General features: G+C 51.2%; 6 protein-coding genes across 6 annotated transcripts in view; 2 read left to right on the top strand and 4 right to left on the bottom strand.

The window, feature by feature from the left end:
* The window catches only part of PAAG_11586 (hypothetical protein), a gene marked incomplete at both ends in the record, with an annotated part of 1,749 nt that extends 1,118 nt beyond the window's left edge, over positions 1 to 631 (top strand). The window contains one exon of the mRNA XM_015847208.1: positions 81 to 631. Within this exon, the coding sequence (XP_015703117.1) occupies positions 81 to 631 (551 nt within the window). The remainder of the gene's footprint in view (positions 1 to 80) is intronic.
* Positions 632 to 979: 348 nt separating this feature from the next.
* On the bottom strand, positions 980 to 5,689 carry PAAG_03348 (hypothetical protein; the record flags this gene model as incomplete). The annotated part of the gene is made up of 2 exons (XM_002794757.1): positions 980 to 2,228; positions 2,322 to 5,689. The coding sequence occupies 2 exons, from the start codon at positions 5,687 to 5,689 to the stop codon at positions 980 to 982; spliced, it is 4,617 nt and encodes a 1,538-aa protein (XP_002794803.1).
* A 2,920-nt stretch (positions 5,690 to 8,609) lies between these two features.
* On the bottom strand, positions 8,610 to 11,383 carry PAAG_03347 (hypothetical protein; the record flags this gene model as incomplete). The annotated part of the gene is made up of 4 exons (XM_015844938.1): positions 8,610 to 9,494; positions 9,587 to 9,726; positions 9,813 to 10,651; positions 10,869 to 11,383. 4 exons carry the CDS (start codon positions 11,381 to 11,383, stop codon positions 8,610 to 8,612), a joined length of 2,379 nt encoding a protein of 792 aa, XP_015701912.1.
* Positions 11,384 to 12,159: 776 nt separating this feature from the next.
* PAAG_03346 (catabolite repression protein CAT5) lies at positions 12,160 to 12,948 on the top strand (the record flags this gene model as incomplete). The annotated part of the gene is made up of 1 exon (XM_002794755.2): positions 12,160 to 12,948. The coding sequence occupies one exon, from the start codon at positions 12,160 to 12,162 to the stop codon at positions 12,946 to 12,948; it is 789 nt and encodes a 262-aa protein (XP_002794801.1).
* A 1,106-nt stretch (positions 12,949 to 14,054) lies between these two features.
* On the bottom strand, positions 14,055 to 14,744 carry PAAG_03345 (phosphotyrosine protein phosphatase; the record flags this gene model as incomplete). Its single annotated transcript, XM_002794754.1, has 2 exons — positions 14,055 to 14,569; positions 14,660 to 14,744. 2 exons carry the CDS (start codon positions 14,742 to 14,744, stop codon positions 14,055 to 14,057), a joined length of 600 nt encoding a protein of 199 aa, XP_002794800.1.
* A 690-nt stretch (positions 14,745 to 15,434) lies between these two features.
* PAAG_03344 (hypothetical protein) lies at positions 15,435 to 15,891 on the bottom strand (the record flags this gene model as incomplete). The annotated part of the gene is made up of 2 exons (XM_015844937.1): positions 15,435 to 15,542; positions 15,616 to 15,891. The coding sequence occupies 2 exons, from the start codon at positions 15,889 to 15,891 to the stop codon at positions 15,435 to 15,437; spliced, it is 384 nt and encodes a 127-aa protein (XP_015701911.1).
* Between the last annotated feature and the right edge of the window lie 1,132 nt (positions 15,892 to 17,023).

The following is a 17,023-nucleotide window of genomic DNA, read 5'->3' as shown; positions in this document are numbered from 1 at the left end:
TAATACCCAGACATCCAGAACCACGCACCAACCAATCCCAACCCTAACCCGAACAATTAACTACTACCTCACATGCCAAGTCTTAGACCTGCAACACCCCTCGTCTGCCCACAGCAATGGACAGCTCATATATACACCGGGCCACCCGGCCCCTGTCACATTAATAACTGCAAATCCCATAAACCACCCCAACCCCTATCCCATCACAACACCTGCCCGCACGAATCCCAACACAACTCCATCTCCCACACAACAACACACGCAGCCACCGCCCCGCAAAATCCTCCTCTTCGGCGCACCCATGTCCGCTCCATCCCGTTCTCGGGGACATAGACACGCTGCATATGATGCGCAGGGTTATCCGCAGTCGTCGCTAGCTCCTCTGCCCACTATTGCGAAGGGAGATAAAATAGGGATTCGAAGGGGTTTGGTGTGGGAGATGGAGATTGAGGAGTTTGCGGGGGGTAGAGGGAGGAGACGGATGAGGCGGGAAGAGGAGGGGGGACGGGGTGAGGGTGAGGGTGAGGGTGAGGGTGGTGGGTTACGTGGGGCGGCTGGGACGGCGGGGATGGTGGTTGAGAAGTGGATTGTTGGTGTTGAGTGGGATGTTTTGGAGTGGAAGGATGGATGAGAAGGTATCTGTTGTAATGTGTGTATATGTCCGTTTCCCTCTTTGTGGCTTTTCCGTGAAACAGACTTGAATGAAACGGATTCTATCAATCCACAGGTAACTTGCAATGTTACACACATAGCACAGTACGATAACATAGTCTAAAATAGAGCCGTACTTAAGATCCCAGCTGCTCGAGTTTATTCATCTATTCATATGAAAAATTCAATGAAAAGAAAAACAAAAGAACTAAAAAGAAGACAATGTGTATACACATGTACATATAAATCAAAAACAACTCCATTAACACCCCGCCAGCAAAAACCCATCCCAAATGCCTAACAAATCCAACAACCCAACTCAATCACCTCACTCCCACTCCCCGCCCCCAAGCAACCCCCCCAAAACCCCCTCAACGACCTTCCCACCTCCCTTCCCACCCGCCCTTGTCCTCTCCCCCCTCCTGACCTCCCACTGCCTCTGCCTCTCCCTCGCAGCCGCATAATAATTCACACTCCCCTTCTTCCCACCACCCCCACACCCACCCTCCGTCACCGACACCGAATATCCCGTCGTCACTACAGAAACCCCAGACTCGGCCGTCGTCACGGACGAAACGGATAGGTTGCTCGTGGCGCGGTGGATGAGCGGCGGTGGGCGTGTGAAGGCTGGTACGCTGGTTGTGGTTGTGGAGAAGAAGGCTTGGCGGGGACCGGAGGTCGATGTGGATGGGGTGGTGCTGGTGCTGGTGGAGGCGGCGTTGGAGGATGCCTGGCGCCGGAGAGAGAGGCGGTCGACGACTTTGCCCCGCGGTCGGCGGCGGCGGGGGTTGGAGTGGGTGCTTCCACTGCCCCTACCACTACTGCTGGAGCTCGCCCTGTCAGAACCGCCATTCCCATCCCCGCAACCGTTAGAGAAAAGATGCGTCTCCAGCTCATCATCCTGTCCCTCATCAGTAGTTCCCTCCCTCGCCCGACGCACTTCTTCCGGCCGCTCCTCGTCCGAAAGCAAGATATCCCCGGTTAACGGCTCCGACTCATTCGGCTCATCCCCCTCAAGCAGGAACGAGACACTCTCACGAATCTCAGCAAGCGTCGACGGCTTCTTGATCGTCACACCCCCTGCCTTCCGACGAAGATGTGGCGGCGGACGCCGATTTACCGCATCGTGGGCTGACTGGTCAAGTGGGCGTTTGCGATTATTATTATTATTGGTAGCAGCAAGGTGCCTGTTCTCAAGTCCCTCCAACTGACCAGCCATGACGACATCTTGCTCTGGCGTATTCTGCGAGCTAGTACCATCGCCATCGTCATCCCCGCCCAAAAACTCCGCCATGGGAGTGTCACTATCCACATCCCGATCCTCAATTGTGCGCAAAAAAGCAGATTTCTTGGGATCCTCCGCAATCATCCCGATCTTCTCATCAGCCAACAGTGCCTTGCGCATCTTCGCAAACTCCCTCCTCTTCGCCCGGCGGCGGGCGGCGATGCGTTCGTCGTCAGAATCAGACAGGTCCAGGTCGTCGGTTGCTGCACCACGACGACGACCGAGGGCGCCGGTGGTGATGTCGCGCATGAGCTTGTTGACTTGCTGCTCGTCTTGTTGGCGGGAGTGGGTTCTGTGGGATGTGGATTGTTAGTTATCATTGGCAATAATGCTACATGTCTGTAAAAACGGGTGGAAAAGGGTAAAAAAAGGGAAATAGACATACGCATTCAAAGCCGCCAACTGCTTCTCATCAACCACCTCTCCGCCCTCATCATTGATCATACTAAGATCAATCTCATCCTCCTCACCATCACTCTCATCACTTGCCCCTCCAAGCCCCGCATATTCATCCTCAGACTCCTCTGCAACATCATCAATAACTTCCCTCGCCTTACTCTTCGTCTTGTCAAAGGGCGTCTTCGCCTTTGCCTTTGCAGATTTCCCCAACGACGCTTTGCGCATAACATCAAACGCGCTACGTTTACCCAAAAACCCATCATCATCATCGTCGTCGTCATCCTCACCATCCTCCTCCTCCACATCCGAAAACTCCGCAGCAGGCCCACGCCTCAACTTCCCCTTCCCCCTCCTCGCAACAGGAGACATATCATTCCCACCTCCACCCCCAACCGCAACCGTCTCCACCGTCGAGAACGGCACATCCTTGAACCTCCTCCCCTGATCGAACGGCGAATACACAAACCCAGCATCCTGCGTCGGCTCCGGCGCCTGCGAATACGAATACGACGCCACTGTCCTCGCTGCTGGGGACTCAGAGACACGATCCTCACTGGCAACTGGATAGCTAGCGAAGATATCAAGGGGCAGCGAATCCGAAACGGCACCACTGCCCTGGCTGTCGCGGATTATATCTTGCTGGAAGTCGCGTTCCAGCAGCTCGTCGACGGGACGCTCGGAGTTCGACATGCGGCGTAGGAGGGCGAGGGAGTCCTCTTGGCCATCTGAGTACTGGTCGTCTTGACTGTTTGCGAAGGTGGCGCCGAAGGCTTGGGTTAGGCCCATTAAGGGGTGGCCGGTCGTTGGGAGGTGAGGGAAGAGGGGTTGGGAGTGCTGGGAGCGGATGGGGGTTTCGTGGGGTTTAGGAAGGGTGTTTTTGGGTTCGTTTTCGTTGAGGTCATCCACATCGTCGTCCTCGTCGTCCATGATGACGCGTCTTCTCTTCCTGCGCGGTGCATTTTCGTCCGTTCCTTGCACCTGGGGCTCCTCCGATTCACTCCGCTCGTCGTCGGAGATCATAGCTTCATCAGCTTCTTTATGGATAAATTGCCCAGTCCCCTCATCCCCTTTCTCAGTTCGTACATCCCCATCCTCCGATTCTTCCTCTTCCCCTTCCCCTTTCCCTTCCCTTTCCCCTTCCTCATCCTCATCTTCCTCATCAGACCCAGAAAGCTCCACCTGTTCCTCCTCCTCCTCCTCGCCCTCATAATCCTCATCCTCACTATCATCCAAATCCACCACATCCTGATCCCCCTCCCCTTTCTTCTTCCCCTCCTTCTTCTCCCTCCTCGCAATCTCCCTCGCCTCCCCCCTCGCCTTCTCCAACAAATCCTCAACCTCCTCCTCAACCTTCCCCCTCTCCTCAGCACTCTCAACCCAAACCCCCTTCCTCTTCAGATCTTCAATCTTCTCCTCCCTCTCCCTCAGCGCCTGCATTCTCGCCCTCCGAATCAAATTCTCCTCCAACTCCCCCTGCGTCATGGACCTCTGCTTCATCTTCGACGGTGACGTAAGCTGCGCCAGTGTCCTCAGTTTCAGCAACGTACTCGATGACGAGGATTGGTTATTGCGGGCGGGCAGGTTTTCGAAGACGGCTGTGCGTCTCGTCTTGGCGGGGCAGGTGATTATTTCCAGGTCAGAGTCGGAGTCGTTCTTTTGGTTTTCTTCTATGGATTGACGGGAGAGGCGGACGCGGACGGCGGGTCGTGCTGGTTTGGATGACTTTGGTGCGGTTGCTGGGGCTATGGAGGGTGGCTTGGAGGAGAGCTTGGGGGCCGGGTTGGGTGGTGCATTGGCGACAACCCTTGCAGTCCCAGCAAATATATCTTCCACAGACGGTAGTTCAAGGTCCTCATGGTTCGTCACGTTGACCTCTTTATGTGTATTGGTATCCTCAACAGCCGGATCGGCAGGTTCATCTCCTAACGCGCTCTCTTCTTCCACCGGCGAAGAAGGCGGCGTAGACTGTCTTCGTTGCCCCTCATTATCCGAAGAAGCAGGCACAGAACTCGACGCCGGAGCCGGAGCAACGACCCCAGCCGGAGCCGTACCCGCACTATTCTTCCTAAACCTCTCCAAAAAGCTATCAACTGTAATCTTCTTCCTGGTCACGGCCTGATGTGCCAGCTGCATATTCCGACTAATCCTCTGCGTCTCCCGATTCATCTCGAGGAGCGCCTTCTTACTCGCCTTTCTCGCCGACGGCCGTGAATGCTGTGTTAGCTTCCTCGCCGCTTCCAAATCGTCGTCATCTGCGTCATCGTCGCCATCATCGATGACCTGATCGGAACTAAACAGCTTTTCATGCAGGTCGCTGGATCGCTGTAGGCGTGCTGCTTTCTTCTCCGCCTCGAGCTGTTCACGCGCTTCCCGTTCCTTCCGCTTCTTTTCGACAAGAGCCAGCAGGCGGTTGTGGGCTGTGGAGGATGCTGGGGCATTGTCATCAACATCAACATCATCAGCATCAGCATCAGCATCAGCATCATCATCTGTCTCCATGCCATCGACCAACTTGTCATTCTTCTTAGTAACGGGTGAATCCTGCGGGACGAACAGCGGCGAGAATGATCTGTTCGATGCAATGGAGCGAGAATTCCGTCTCCTCCCTCTAGTTGTCGGAAGTTCATCGTCAGTGGTATCAGTAGTATCTTGCGTAGCCTCATTGGCATTCAGCTTGGGTGATCCCTGCGCCACAAACAGCGGGAAATGTGAATGTGAACGAGACTCCAGTACAGGAGAAGTTTTCCGTGTAGATGTAGACATTGTAGCATCTCCATCTGCACCCATATTCTCATCCCGATTCACATTCTTAGAAACCGCCGCACGATCCCCATTACCCATCCCCTTCAAAACAAGTCCATCCACCCTCCCTCCCCGTGATGAACTTCGGTCCGCCGCCGCCGCCGCAGCAGCAGCAGCCTGCATCCTTGCCGCCATCTTCCCTTTCGGCCTCACAGGCGCCTCATCCTCATCCTCTTCCTCTTCCTCTTCGTGATCCATATGCCCGGCACTACCAGCCCTCTCACCCTTGCCGGCCACCCACGCCCTATCCGCCGCCATCGTCGTAAACAACGGCCTCGACACAGGCACCTTCTTATTCTTCATCACCTCCGGCTCCTCACCGCCCAGCTTCTTATTGCTTGTCTCGGTATTGGCGCTTGTATTGGCATCCTCGTCCGAGTCCATATCATAAGCGGCCACGAGAGCCCTTATCTTCGCTCCGGGCGTTAATATAACTGGAGATCCCTCTCTGCCATTGCCATCGCCATCGCCATCGCCATCGCCATCATCATTCTGACTGGATGCATCGCGGTGCTCCGGCGTAGTGGGCCGCCTTGCGGGGGACATATCCATAACTACTACACCACCCGTCATTCCCCTCCAAGTCCGGGAGTCCGCAACGGGGCACGAAACTGGCAATTGTAACGTGCCAACTGTAGTTAGTCGTATATGAGGGTTATCTCATCAAACGTAAAGTGTATCCTCAACTAAAGCCGTGTTGTGGATGGGTTGCTGCGAAGTCGGCTATTTTCATGTTCCCGCTGTCTTTTTCCCCCCCGGCGCGAAACCCGTGACGACGCGTTGTAATCAAAAACGCGGGATAAAGCGCTAGTCCGTATTCAATTTAGCGCGTTGCACCGATGGAATCAGCTCGCTTACCTAATCAGTCTGCGTCCAATCCTTCCGTCAAACCAACGTTAAGTCCCAAGCAAGCGGATCACCAATTCAAAATATCTTCCCGTCTATCTACTCATCCATCTCAACGCGCAATTATGCCACCAATTCGCAATAAAAACGCTTCAAATTCTCTTGAAAGAGAGGGAAGGCTTGAACTCGTGATAAATGCTTTAAAAAAGCAAGAAATATCCTCGATTGGTGAAGCTGCACGCGTGTTTAATGTGCCATTCTCTACTCTAAATTATCGACTCAACGGCCGGACTCCTCGCATGGATCTACGTGCAAATTCAACCAAATTAACCCAGGCCGAAGAGAATAGGCTAGTTGAATTGGTGCTGGATCAAGCTAAACGAGGATTTCCCCCGCAGCCAGCATTTGTTGGGGATACAGCTAATTATCTTCTTACTATACGGAATTCCACCATCTCCACCACTACCCCTCTCCGCGTTGGCAAGAACTGGGTGTCAAATCTAGTGGCACGCCGTCCAGAGCTTCAGACCCGCTACTCCAGACCCGCTGCTCCAGACGCTATCATCATGACCGGGCCAAATATGAGGAGATAAAGGTTATTCAGACTTGATTTAAGATCTTTAAGGATGCAATTGTTGAGCATGGGATTCCGCCAGAGGATATATACAACTTTGATGAGACTGGCTTTCCAATGGGACTCTGCGCTACTACTAACATGCAGGATGTCTAACTAGGAATGGAGCTCAGGATCTTATTATTCCACCTGCTGCACCCGTTGAACAGGCAGTTATTCAACCCCGTGAGTCTCAGCCATCTGAGCCTGCACCACTCTCGGTCATACAAGAATAAAATGTCCTCAACCCAGTGTAATTTAATTTAATTTAATTGAGCGTTGTGGCGTTGAGATAATTTGATTTAAAATCTAGTCAGTTGGGATATCCGCTCGCTTGGGAATTATGTTAACTAGTTAACAACAGTTGTGTGAATAAGTTCTACCGACAGCGCCTAACCTTCATCCCTTCGCAACAACAACAACAACAACAACAACAACAACAACAACCCAACCTAGGCTCACCCAGCCAGCCTCATGCCCAAACCCGCAACCCTACTCACTCCTGCAGCGCGTTCTCACGGACCGTCCAAAACATTAAAAAAAAATTTAACCAAAACAACGCCGCTTTTCGAAGCCTTTGGATTGGCCGGATTTGGCGATTCGTTTTCCCATCTCCGCCGTCTCCGCTGGTTAAGGATTGGGCTAGGACGCTTTGGCATTCACAACAGTTAAGTTAGTGCCAACCGACCTTTAGCCCGGGGACAGATACCTGAGGAAATGATTAACTAACTATGGGGGGTAGAGAACTAAGGGAAGTAAGAAATAGGGCTAGGGGTTGGGGACAGCATCTCCCTTCCACGCCCGAAGACGCAGCAGGCATGGCGAAGGAACTATTACAGGGGGGAATATACCCCATCTCACCCTCCAGAGAACAGCGAAGCCATTCACAACCAAATCACATTGACAATTCTATCTATCTCTCTACATGCCGCAAAAATATTACAAAAGACGGAAATGAAAATAAAAATAAAATCAACTTAATAAATTCTTAAAGCAAGAAAAGACGACTCAGAATAACGGCCGGCATCCATCCATCCATCCATCATCTTCATCGATTTTGTTTTTCCCTTTCCTCTTCCTCTTCCTCTTCCTTTTCTACCATCCTCCATTATTTGACTCCATCCATCCCATTCCCTTCCCCCCGCCCCGCCCCCTTTAAGCCTTTTCCCATCTTCCCCCCTTGCCCCCTTCCTACGTCTGCAACAACCCGAGAACGTGAACAATCATTTGTCAAGGCCCAAATCCACAACCTCATAATCATAAGAGAAATGGCAGACAGTAGACAACGAAATTAAAAGGAAGTAAAAAGGAAAAGGGAAGGAGGGGGGGGAAGAATAACAGCTCAAGTGGCAGTGACAGTGACAGTTTAGTAAAATGTGCATACTACCTGATTCCTCCGTCAGCAGCTAGACAAAGAAAGGAACAGAAAACAACACTCGTAAATTGAAAGCAAGAAACATGCTTGCTATATAGCCATGCCACGACGAAAAAGGAAAATTGGGGATTTGGGGCAGGGAAGCGTAGAACAGATGGTTTTATAAAAATAAGGGGACAGCGGAGGGGATTAAAACATCGCCGGCAGAAAAGAAAGCAACACAGACAGGATGCATCGACGATTTAAAAAAAAAAAAGAGGGAAGAAAATGGGATGTAAAAAGAAAAAGGAGGTAAAACCATCACAAGACAACCCCAGAACATAGAAAATATACCGAAAATCCCAACCAAAACCCGCATAGAAACAAAACAGGAAGAAAAATTAAAGAATCTAGGAGTTAAAAAAAAAAAATTATTACAAGCCGAGAAGAATAAGGCGCAGGGGGAAAAGCGATTATAAAAGCAAACGAAAACAAAGCTTAATAAACCGAACCGCTCAGAATCAGAGATCGAATAACCAACCATCCCCATCAGACCTTATCAAACCCAAAGGAGGACATAGAACACCGAGTGTGTAAAGTCGTCCGGTCAGTTTCACCCACCCACACGCCTTCTCTTCAGTCCGGTCAAGCGCACCCCCCTAAATCTCAATATCAATTCCCAAATCCAACGCAGCAATATTCTCATCATCCGTCGGCCGATGCCTAATAACCGGAATTCCCTTGCGCTGCTTATTCCCACTGCCACCACTACCAGTACCGCCTCCATTTCCTGGCGTCGCTCCACCAGCACCGCTACCATTCAGTGTCCCCGCCTTAGTCACATTGCCATTCCCATAACTAACTCCCGCAGACGCAGGCATAGGCGTATTCGCCCCCGTAATCGGCGTAACAGCCCCACTGATCCCACTGCCCTCACTCACAACCCCACCCTCCTCTTCAGCCTTTCCATTCCCACTCCCATTCCTAACCCCAGCCCCAGCCCCCTTCGGCACCAACCGATCCCCATGCACATCATAATGAATCCTCGCCCTCGTCTTAACCCTAGCAAAACGATCCTTGATCGCCTCCCCCCTCGCCACCCGCTCCGCCTCAAGCCTAACCCTCCTCCTCTCCTCAATCTCCGCCCGTCTTACACTCTCCGCATTAAGCTTCTGATTCCGTAAATTCAGCTCCTGCAGGCGCTCCTGCTGCGTCTTCTCCTTCGAGCGCGGCTTACACAGCACCGTACCGAACGCTAACTTGGGGCCGACGAATTGTGCCAGTTCGGCATCGCATTGGGCGATGGCCGCCTCGTCGCCGGATGTGAGGGCTTCTTGGCGTCGCCGCTCGAGCTGGATGCGCTGGAAGATTTTGGTTTTGTTGTCGTTTGTGCCTTGGCGGCGGAGTTTTTCTTCAAGTTCTTCGCGCGTGAAGGTGTGATTTATTAGCCGGTTTATGGCGGTGACTTTGGCGGCGGTTTGGGATTTTGTGGGCATTTTACAGCCTTCGACGATCATGGTTTGGCGGTAGCGGTTGAACTCGGGCTGGGGGTGTGGGGACATTGGTGTTAGAATGTGGGATATTATGGGAGCGGATAAACAGTTAGCGATGGGGTGGAAGGGATGGGGATATATACCTCAGTGATTGGCGAATCTGAACAGGCGATGAATGGGAATTCCCGCTCCGACTTGCCGTGCGCAAGAACGGCATATTGCGTAGTGACGAAATTCCTCCCATTCGCAGCCTCCATGGCATATGGTCTGCCCTCAACGAATCCTAGACACAATCAAACTTATCAGCAACAACCCTACAAACAACAGGTAAAAATGAAAAAGAAAAAAGAAAAAGAAAAAAATACATACTCTTAATCGAACAAACCCGATACTCATTCTCCCCATCCTTCTTCACCCCAACAACAACCCTAACAAAACAATCCGCAATTGCCTGATCAAACCCAGGATAAAAGCACACCTGCGCAAAATTGCTCCGTCCAACCTTCACGCGCTGAATATCCCTCAGCTCAGCAGGGGGGTCATCTTTCGGCAACGAACTTGACCTCCTCCGCGCCCCACCCTCACCACCACCACCACCACCACCACCACCACCACCATCATCCCACTCAACCTCACTGTGACCGCCAGCAGCAGCAACAACAGCATCGTCATTGTCCGAAACAAGCCCATCCTCCGGCGACCCAGAGCTATCTCTGGCCCCCCTTTTCCTCTGCCCCGCCTCCCTCCGACGCATCTCATCCCTCTTTTCCTTCATCTCCCTCCTCTTCTTATACGCCTCAATCGCATCAGAGGTCTCCCCAACCTTCCTACCGCCCAGCGTCGTCTTCTGCCTCGAGCTCTTCCGCTGGCTCTCCTTCTCGTCCAGGTCCGTAGCACCAACTTTTCGCTTCTTCATCATTTTCTCAGCTGCGCGGGCCTCTTCGCGCTCACGGGATGCTAGCAAGCGACGCAGGGCCAGGTCCTGGTTGTGTCGATCGACCTGCTGCGCGCGGTCGGAGAGAAGCTGCTCGCGCTGGATTTCGGGGAGGGCCATTACTTCTGCCTTGTCCTTGGCGGAATGGAAGAGCTTTTCGTATGGGAAGATCGGGCCTTGGGAGTCTGGGTCTGGGGGTGGGGAGGCGGAGGACGATGATTCGGACATTGCGGCAGAGCGAAGAGAGGTGCGGGAGCGGGAGGAAGAGGAGGAGCTGAGTATTTGGTATTTGGTTAGCATGGTTGCTTTTTGTGGTTGTAGGTTGTAAGAGGTAAAAGGGAGAAAGAGTCTGTAAGTGTAGATAGAAGAAGGTAAAAGAGACAAAAGAAATCTATCCAAAAAAAGATGTGTGTTGTGTAAAAAAAAAAAAAAAAGTGAATGTAAACATGCACAATGTCCAGAGAAACAAGTGAGAGAGTAACAATACGTACAGCTCAGCATCATCATCATCTGCTGCATTTCTCGACCGCTTTCGGCGCGAGGAGGAGCTGTTTCCAGTCTTCTTCCTAGAAACTTCGCCACTTTCCTCCTCCGACTCTCCCCCATCGTTGTTATGGCTGCTGCTGTGGTTGTTGTTGTTGTTGTTGTTGTTGTTGTTGTTGTTGTTGTTGTTGTTGTTGTTGTTGTTGTTGTTGTTGATGATGTTGTTGTTGTTGTTGTTGTTGATGATGTTGTTGTTGTTGTTGTTGATGATGTTGTTGTTGTTGTTGTTGTTGTTGTTGTTGTTGTTGTTGTTGTTGTTGTTGTTGTTGTTGATGTTGTTGTTGATGTTGTTGTTGTTGCTGCTGCTGCTGCCACCGCCGCTGCTACTGCTGCTGTTGTCCTTGTTGGTGCCAGAGCCATGTCCCTTCGGTGAGGCTCCCTTCGGCTGGGCCGGGGCGGTTTCCTCGTCCGAAGAGTCGTCGCCTCCCGCCAAAGCCAAGATTTCAGCGTCGATATCCGACATGATGAAGGGAAACCGCGGGCTACAGCTGGGAACTTTGCAAATCTGAGATTTTGCGAAACTGGTATCAAGAGAGCAGGAAGAGATGGCTGGCAGCGATGGTTGTCAGAGAGAAGGAACGAGGAGATCAGGATGTCATAGGTAGGTTATATAAAAGTTATGCAATCAGTAGAAGCGCACAAATCGGGGACTGGTGGGTCTGGGGTCCCTTGGAGGGAAATCGGTCTCTTATGTGGCGTTGTATTTTTTTGGAAGTACGCAATGACAGCTCGTCTTCACTGGGTGATTGCGTCGGGTGAATGAAGTCGGGAGGGGGGGATGGGGTGGCCAAAGGCAACTAGCAACCTGGGGCCACCACGCGTAGACGTATACGGAGGGGATAGCAGATGGTTGGTGGTATATGGCAGTAGATGCGAGTATCCGTCCTTGATCCTCGACAGTTGCCCCTGGGTCCAAACCGTCGTCTTCTGTAGAGGTTGTTTCTTGTTCTTGTCTCTGTTCTCTTCCGTTCGTGACGTTCAGTTTGCGAGGAGTTTGCGAGGCGGCTGACTCAGCGCTGACTTAACTAACCAGTTAGTTTAGTGGGTTTCCGCTCGCTGACAATTCCCAAAGGGGAAATTGTCGACGTCAATCATCATCATCCCCGAGTTGCCTTCGACATACAAAATTGTTTCTTCACAAGCCACAGAGCGGAAGGGAACCAAGGGAACAGGGAATTACACGCTGGAAGGAGGAAGCAATTGTCTACAGATCGCTCTACTATATCTATACCGTCCCCAATGGATCCGATTCCCCCCCTCAGACAGTCCCTCTCTGTCTGCAGAATATCCCTTCGAACTCCGGTATATTCCAAAACCCATCCCATCCCACGCTTCCTACCACTCAGCCAGCAAACCCGCCGCCTCGCCTCGACATCCCCAGACCCCGCACCTCCCAATGCTCCTCCAGAGAATTCCTCCAAACAACCCCCCTTCACCCTCACCCCGTCCCAACGCACCTACCTCTCCCGTGCCCTCCGCGTAAACCAAGCCGGCGAACTAGCCGCAACACTAATCTACGCCGCCCAAACACCCCCCTTAACCCGCTCAAATCCCCACCTCCGCCCCCTCATGAAACACATGTACGACCAAGAAGCGAACCACTTCGCAACCTTCAACGAGCTCTGCGCCAAGCACCGCGTCAGGCCGACGGTTATGTATCCCGTCTGGCAAGTGGCGGCAACGGTGCTGGGGTGGTCGACGGGGCTGATGGGGAGGGAGGCGGCGATGGCGTGCACGGAGGCGGTGGAGACAGAGATTGGCGGCCATTATAATGAGCAGGTTAGGGAGATTTTGGGATGGTTGGAGGGGGAAGGAGGAGGGGTCGGTGGGGAGGGGAAGGGGGCCGATGGCGGGAGGAGAGAGCTGGAGCAATTGGTGCAGACGTTAAGGAGGATTAGAGATGAGGAGCTGGAGCATCTGGATCATGCGGTGGAGAATGATGCGAAGGAGGCAAGGCCGTATGACTTGTTGGTTAATGTGGTGCGCTTGGGATGTAGGGCGGCTATTAAGATTAGCCAGCGGGTGTGAGGTGGAGAGGAATGTATATTGCGCTGCTGCATTTTGGATTTTTGTCCAATTATATACACGCTTGAACATACGCGGGATGGAAATGGAAACATCGACCAGTTATTGAGTCCCGGACAAGCCGTGGCAGTGCAATACTACCCGTGACAATGATCCTTGCCCGGACATACACCCACGATTGCCGCCCTTGCTGATGTTCTTTACCTCTCGTTCCAAACACTTTCTCAGGACTACAACTCCAACCAACCTCGCATCTGCCCCATCCCGGCTTCCTACCCGTTAGTCGCGACGCAACACCCGACATCAAACGTTCTTCTGACGCCACCTCACCAACACTCAGTAATAATCAACATGTCCACTAATCCCCGGGCTGCGCATTACTCTACCACAGACGATATTGATATCAATGCTTTTGGGACAGAAATTACCCGACTGGAGCAACGAATTGGGTGCATTCTCAACCTTCCTACATGTTCTTCGCCAAATCAACCTTGATATCTCTTCCATGTAACATAGATTCGTATGGGGGCGGTATGGGTTGAAAATGGGCCTTTTTCTCACTTTATTTGGTCGTCTGCGTTTGCCCGCTGCTTGTGCATATGCTTGTTATTTGTTTGCATTGTATGATAGAGAGATTGTGCTGCCAACTGCTTTAATTCAGGGGGGAAATATCAATCAAACCACAACATTTTTCATATCTACCACCACGTCGATCCCGGAAAGAGAACAGTACGTTGAGGAAATCAATTTTTACCCACCTCTGGTTCCATTTCCTTTGACATGGGTTTATCCCATGGAAGATGATAATAAGCAAGCGACATATTCTATGATTTAATCTATCTATCTAGAATGTCCAGACAACGTATATGTCACCGCGTTGCGCAAAGAAGGGTACATAGTTATAACCAAGAACGAAACATCAGAAAACTCCAGAAAGGCCCCCCAACCAAGTAAAAATAAACCGAAAGCATAGCTATTCCTATATACCAAGGACTCATCAAGCTAGCAATTCAAACAATCATCCCCAACCAACATAAACTCATCACCAACACATCCACTCTCTACATCCCACCAGAAAGAAAAGAAAAAGAAAAAGAAAAAAAAACCCATCACTGCCCCTTCCCCTCCCCATCCCTCCCCACCTCCCTCTCCAAAAACCTCAAAAACCCCCCCTCCAACCGAACAAGCTGCTCATAAACCCTCTCAAACCCCTCATCGCCCCCATAATACGGATCCCCCACCACCTCCCCCCCACCCACCTTCCCAACAACATCCCCCTCCTCCAAAAAGTCCCCTATCAACCGCACCTGCGCCCCCTTCCCACGACCACTGCCCTTACTCCTCCCCCGCTTCGCCTCCAAATCCCTCAGATTCACCCCATCCATCGCAAGCACGTATCCAAACCGCTCAAAGTCGTCCCCGCACACCTTCCGCGCCGCATGCGTGTAGTCGGTTATGCCGTGCCGCCGCAGCGTGGACATGGTGCGCGCATCGGGGGGTGCGTGGAGGTGATAGGCGCTTGTGCCGGCGGAGTCGATTGTTATGGGTGTTGAGTGCAGGGGGGAGGTGGGGGGGAGGGAGGCGGTGAGGTGCCGGAAGATAGCTTCGGCCATGGGGGAGCGGCCTGGGGGGGTGACGGGGTTAGTTTTAGTTTGTTGGGTGTATGAAATTGGAGAGGAAGTTGGGGGGAAAAGGGGGAGGGGTAGATCCGTACAGATGTTTCCCAGGCAGACGAAGAGGACGGAGATGGGTTTGGTGGGGGTGTTAGGGGTTGTTGAAGGGCCGAGATCGTGGGTCATTTTGGGGGTCGGATGGATTGTCTGAATTCGCGGTTTCGCTGGTGTCTTTGAAGGTGTAGAGTGTTAAATGCCGTGTCGGTGTTGGTGTTAGCGGAGAAAGAGGAAAGGGAAAGTTGGAGGGGTTCCGAAAAATATACATTCTGTCCATACGAGACTCTCACAAACCCTGAATTTCGCAAAAGAACGTAAGTATGATGATGGTGTATTTATTTCTATAATATCCGACAACTTCCAGAAAAATGAAACAAAGTAACATAAAACAAATCGAACATCCTTTCAACATCACATCTGAAATCTCAATGTCACGAAAATTGCATATTTTGATTACTCTCTTTCTGTCAGGATAACGTGCGATTGCATACAAATTACGTGCGATTGCATATAGCGAAGAGATATTTAGTTGCTTAGTTATTCCAGCACATTCTTTTGTGGATAAATACCACCTTCTTTCCTTCTAGTCCATTCGATGATGATAGATGCAGAGAAATATACCGCTCGTTTGATGCATTATTAGCCCGTGAGATATCCCGACACTTTCCCTTTACCAATTTCGTCAGCATCGGTCGTACCAACTAAATGCTGAAAGCAAGACTATCATCTTAAACGAATTTACTATGATAAAATACATATACTCCCGTCCACCCCAAAACCAAAACCAGCACTCTCCTGACCTACAAACCCCCCCTCCTCCTAAAACCGTAGCCAGAGTTTGGGGGGATTCTGTCGTAATTCATCTTCAGGAATCTGGATTCGAATGAGGCTGAAAATGGTTTCCCAGATCGGCAATTGTTTTCCGCGCTGAATTCCGCCAGAGCCTGATTACGAACTTCCGAGAGGCAACTCATGAAGGCAAAGGCACAGCACTCAGCACTCTCTCGACCTCCGTCTTCGGTCGACAGAAGCCTGCTATGTTCGCCTCGACGTCCAAGTTGGGTTGGCCTAGGTCATAGTAAAGGGCTCCTGGGTCATCGGAGAGAACCCTCAGTAGCACATTCCATAAGCCTGTGGTTAAGTATAAATACTCAAGCCTTTCTTGGATCATCACACGATACTCCTGTACAATAGCCGATCCAGCGAGATGCGTGGCATTGTATCTCGACTTTTTCCGGACCGCCAGTTGGAATGAGGTTTGACTCCACGGCGTCATGATAGAAGTTAATCGACCAAAGTCAGGGTTCTCCAGGAACAGCTTATTGGGGGAGGTTTGTATTCTACAGTAGTGGCAATCAAGGTCTTGGTGTTGCCACAAGCTTGGTAGATGCAGAACCGATCTGGTGGAGAGTACGGTGGGCTGTTTAAATTATTCTCATTCCCATTCCCATTGCCATTCCCTGACAATGTATAAGAATGATTTTCAAACTTCAGTCCATCATCAGGATCAACCCCTCTCAGGTTTTAGTAATCTTGCATAATTCTGAAATAATATCAGTCATTCACATAGTCCTCAACGGCGAGACGTTCATAATGCTCATGATCCATTTCACTGCGGATTGGTCGGCCTGCCAACCGCCGAGCAACTTCTGTAGCCCTTGGAGAGGCGCGAACAACTCAATTGACTCTCACAGATGGTTTTGTAATCTCAATCATCGAATCTTGCACACTGAGAAGCCACAGTCTGCAAGACAGTTTACATGGATGGAACAGCTGGCAGTTTTCTTCAGTGTTGATGAGAAGCTGGCAGTCCGCAGAAATTGCCTCTGTTCGGAACACTTGTGTGTCTTCGTCGTAGTGCTGCATCAACATTGTTCAGATAATTCTGAATTCTCTTGTGATCTGAGCATAATTAATTGCCTGTTCAAAACCTCAAAAGCTGACTGCATCACCTCTTCATTGGGCACCATGGTGGGTGGTTGAAGTTGGGCACTGAGATGAAAAGAGTGAGGTCGTTGGGTGGCGGATTACGTTAGTTAACATTTAGTTAGTGAACAGGGTGTTCTGACAAGCTACCTTACGCAGCATTGCCTAGGGAGTTCACTATGATTGAAGTGATTAATGGGAAATGAGGGTTCGTCAGGAGGAGAGGAGATAATGGTGCAAGAATCATCGTCCCACACTAAACAGCAGGGAAGAGGAACCCAGACGTAAACTCGATCTGTTGATACCGCCAGCTTGTGGGTTAGTCAGTGGCCCCGAAAAGGCCTTGGAAAGTTCTTGTCGAGTTCGAACAGTGACGCATCATTGCCATCCGTCAGCATGGCAGGCTGGATGTTAACCATCCATTCCTCTCCCAGGAATCTTCCATGGAGAACTAACTGCTCATTGAAGCTCCAGACGTCGCA

This window comes from Paracoccidioides lutzii, assembly GCF_000150705.2.
Source record: "Paracoccidioides lutzii Pb01 unplaced genomic scaffold supercont2.7, whole genome shotgun sequence".
In the NCBI taxonomy this organism is placed as follows: Eukaryota; Fungi; Ascomycota; class Eurotiomycetes; order Onygenales; family Ajellomycetaceae; genus Paracoccidioides; species Paracoccidioides lutzii.
The sequence above is the reverse complement of the archived record's forward strand: the minus strand, read 5'-3'. Positions and strand labels throughout refer to the sequence as shown.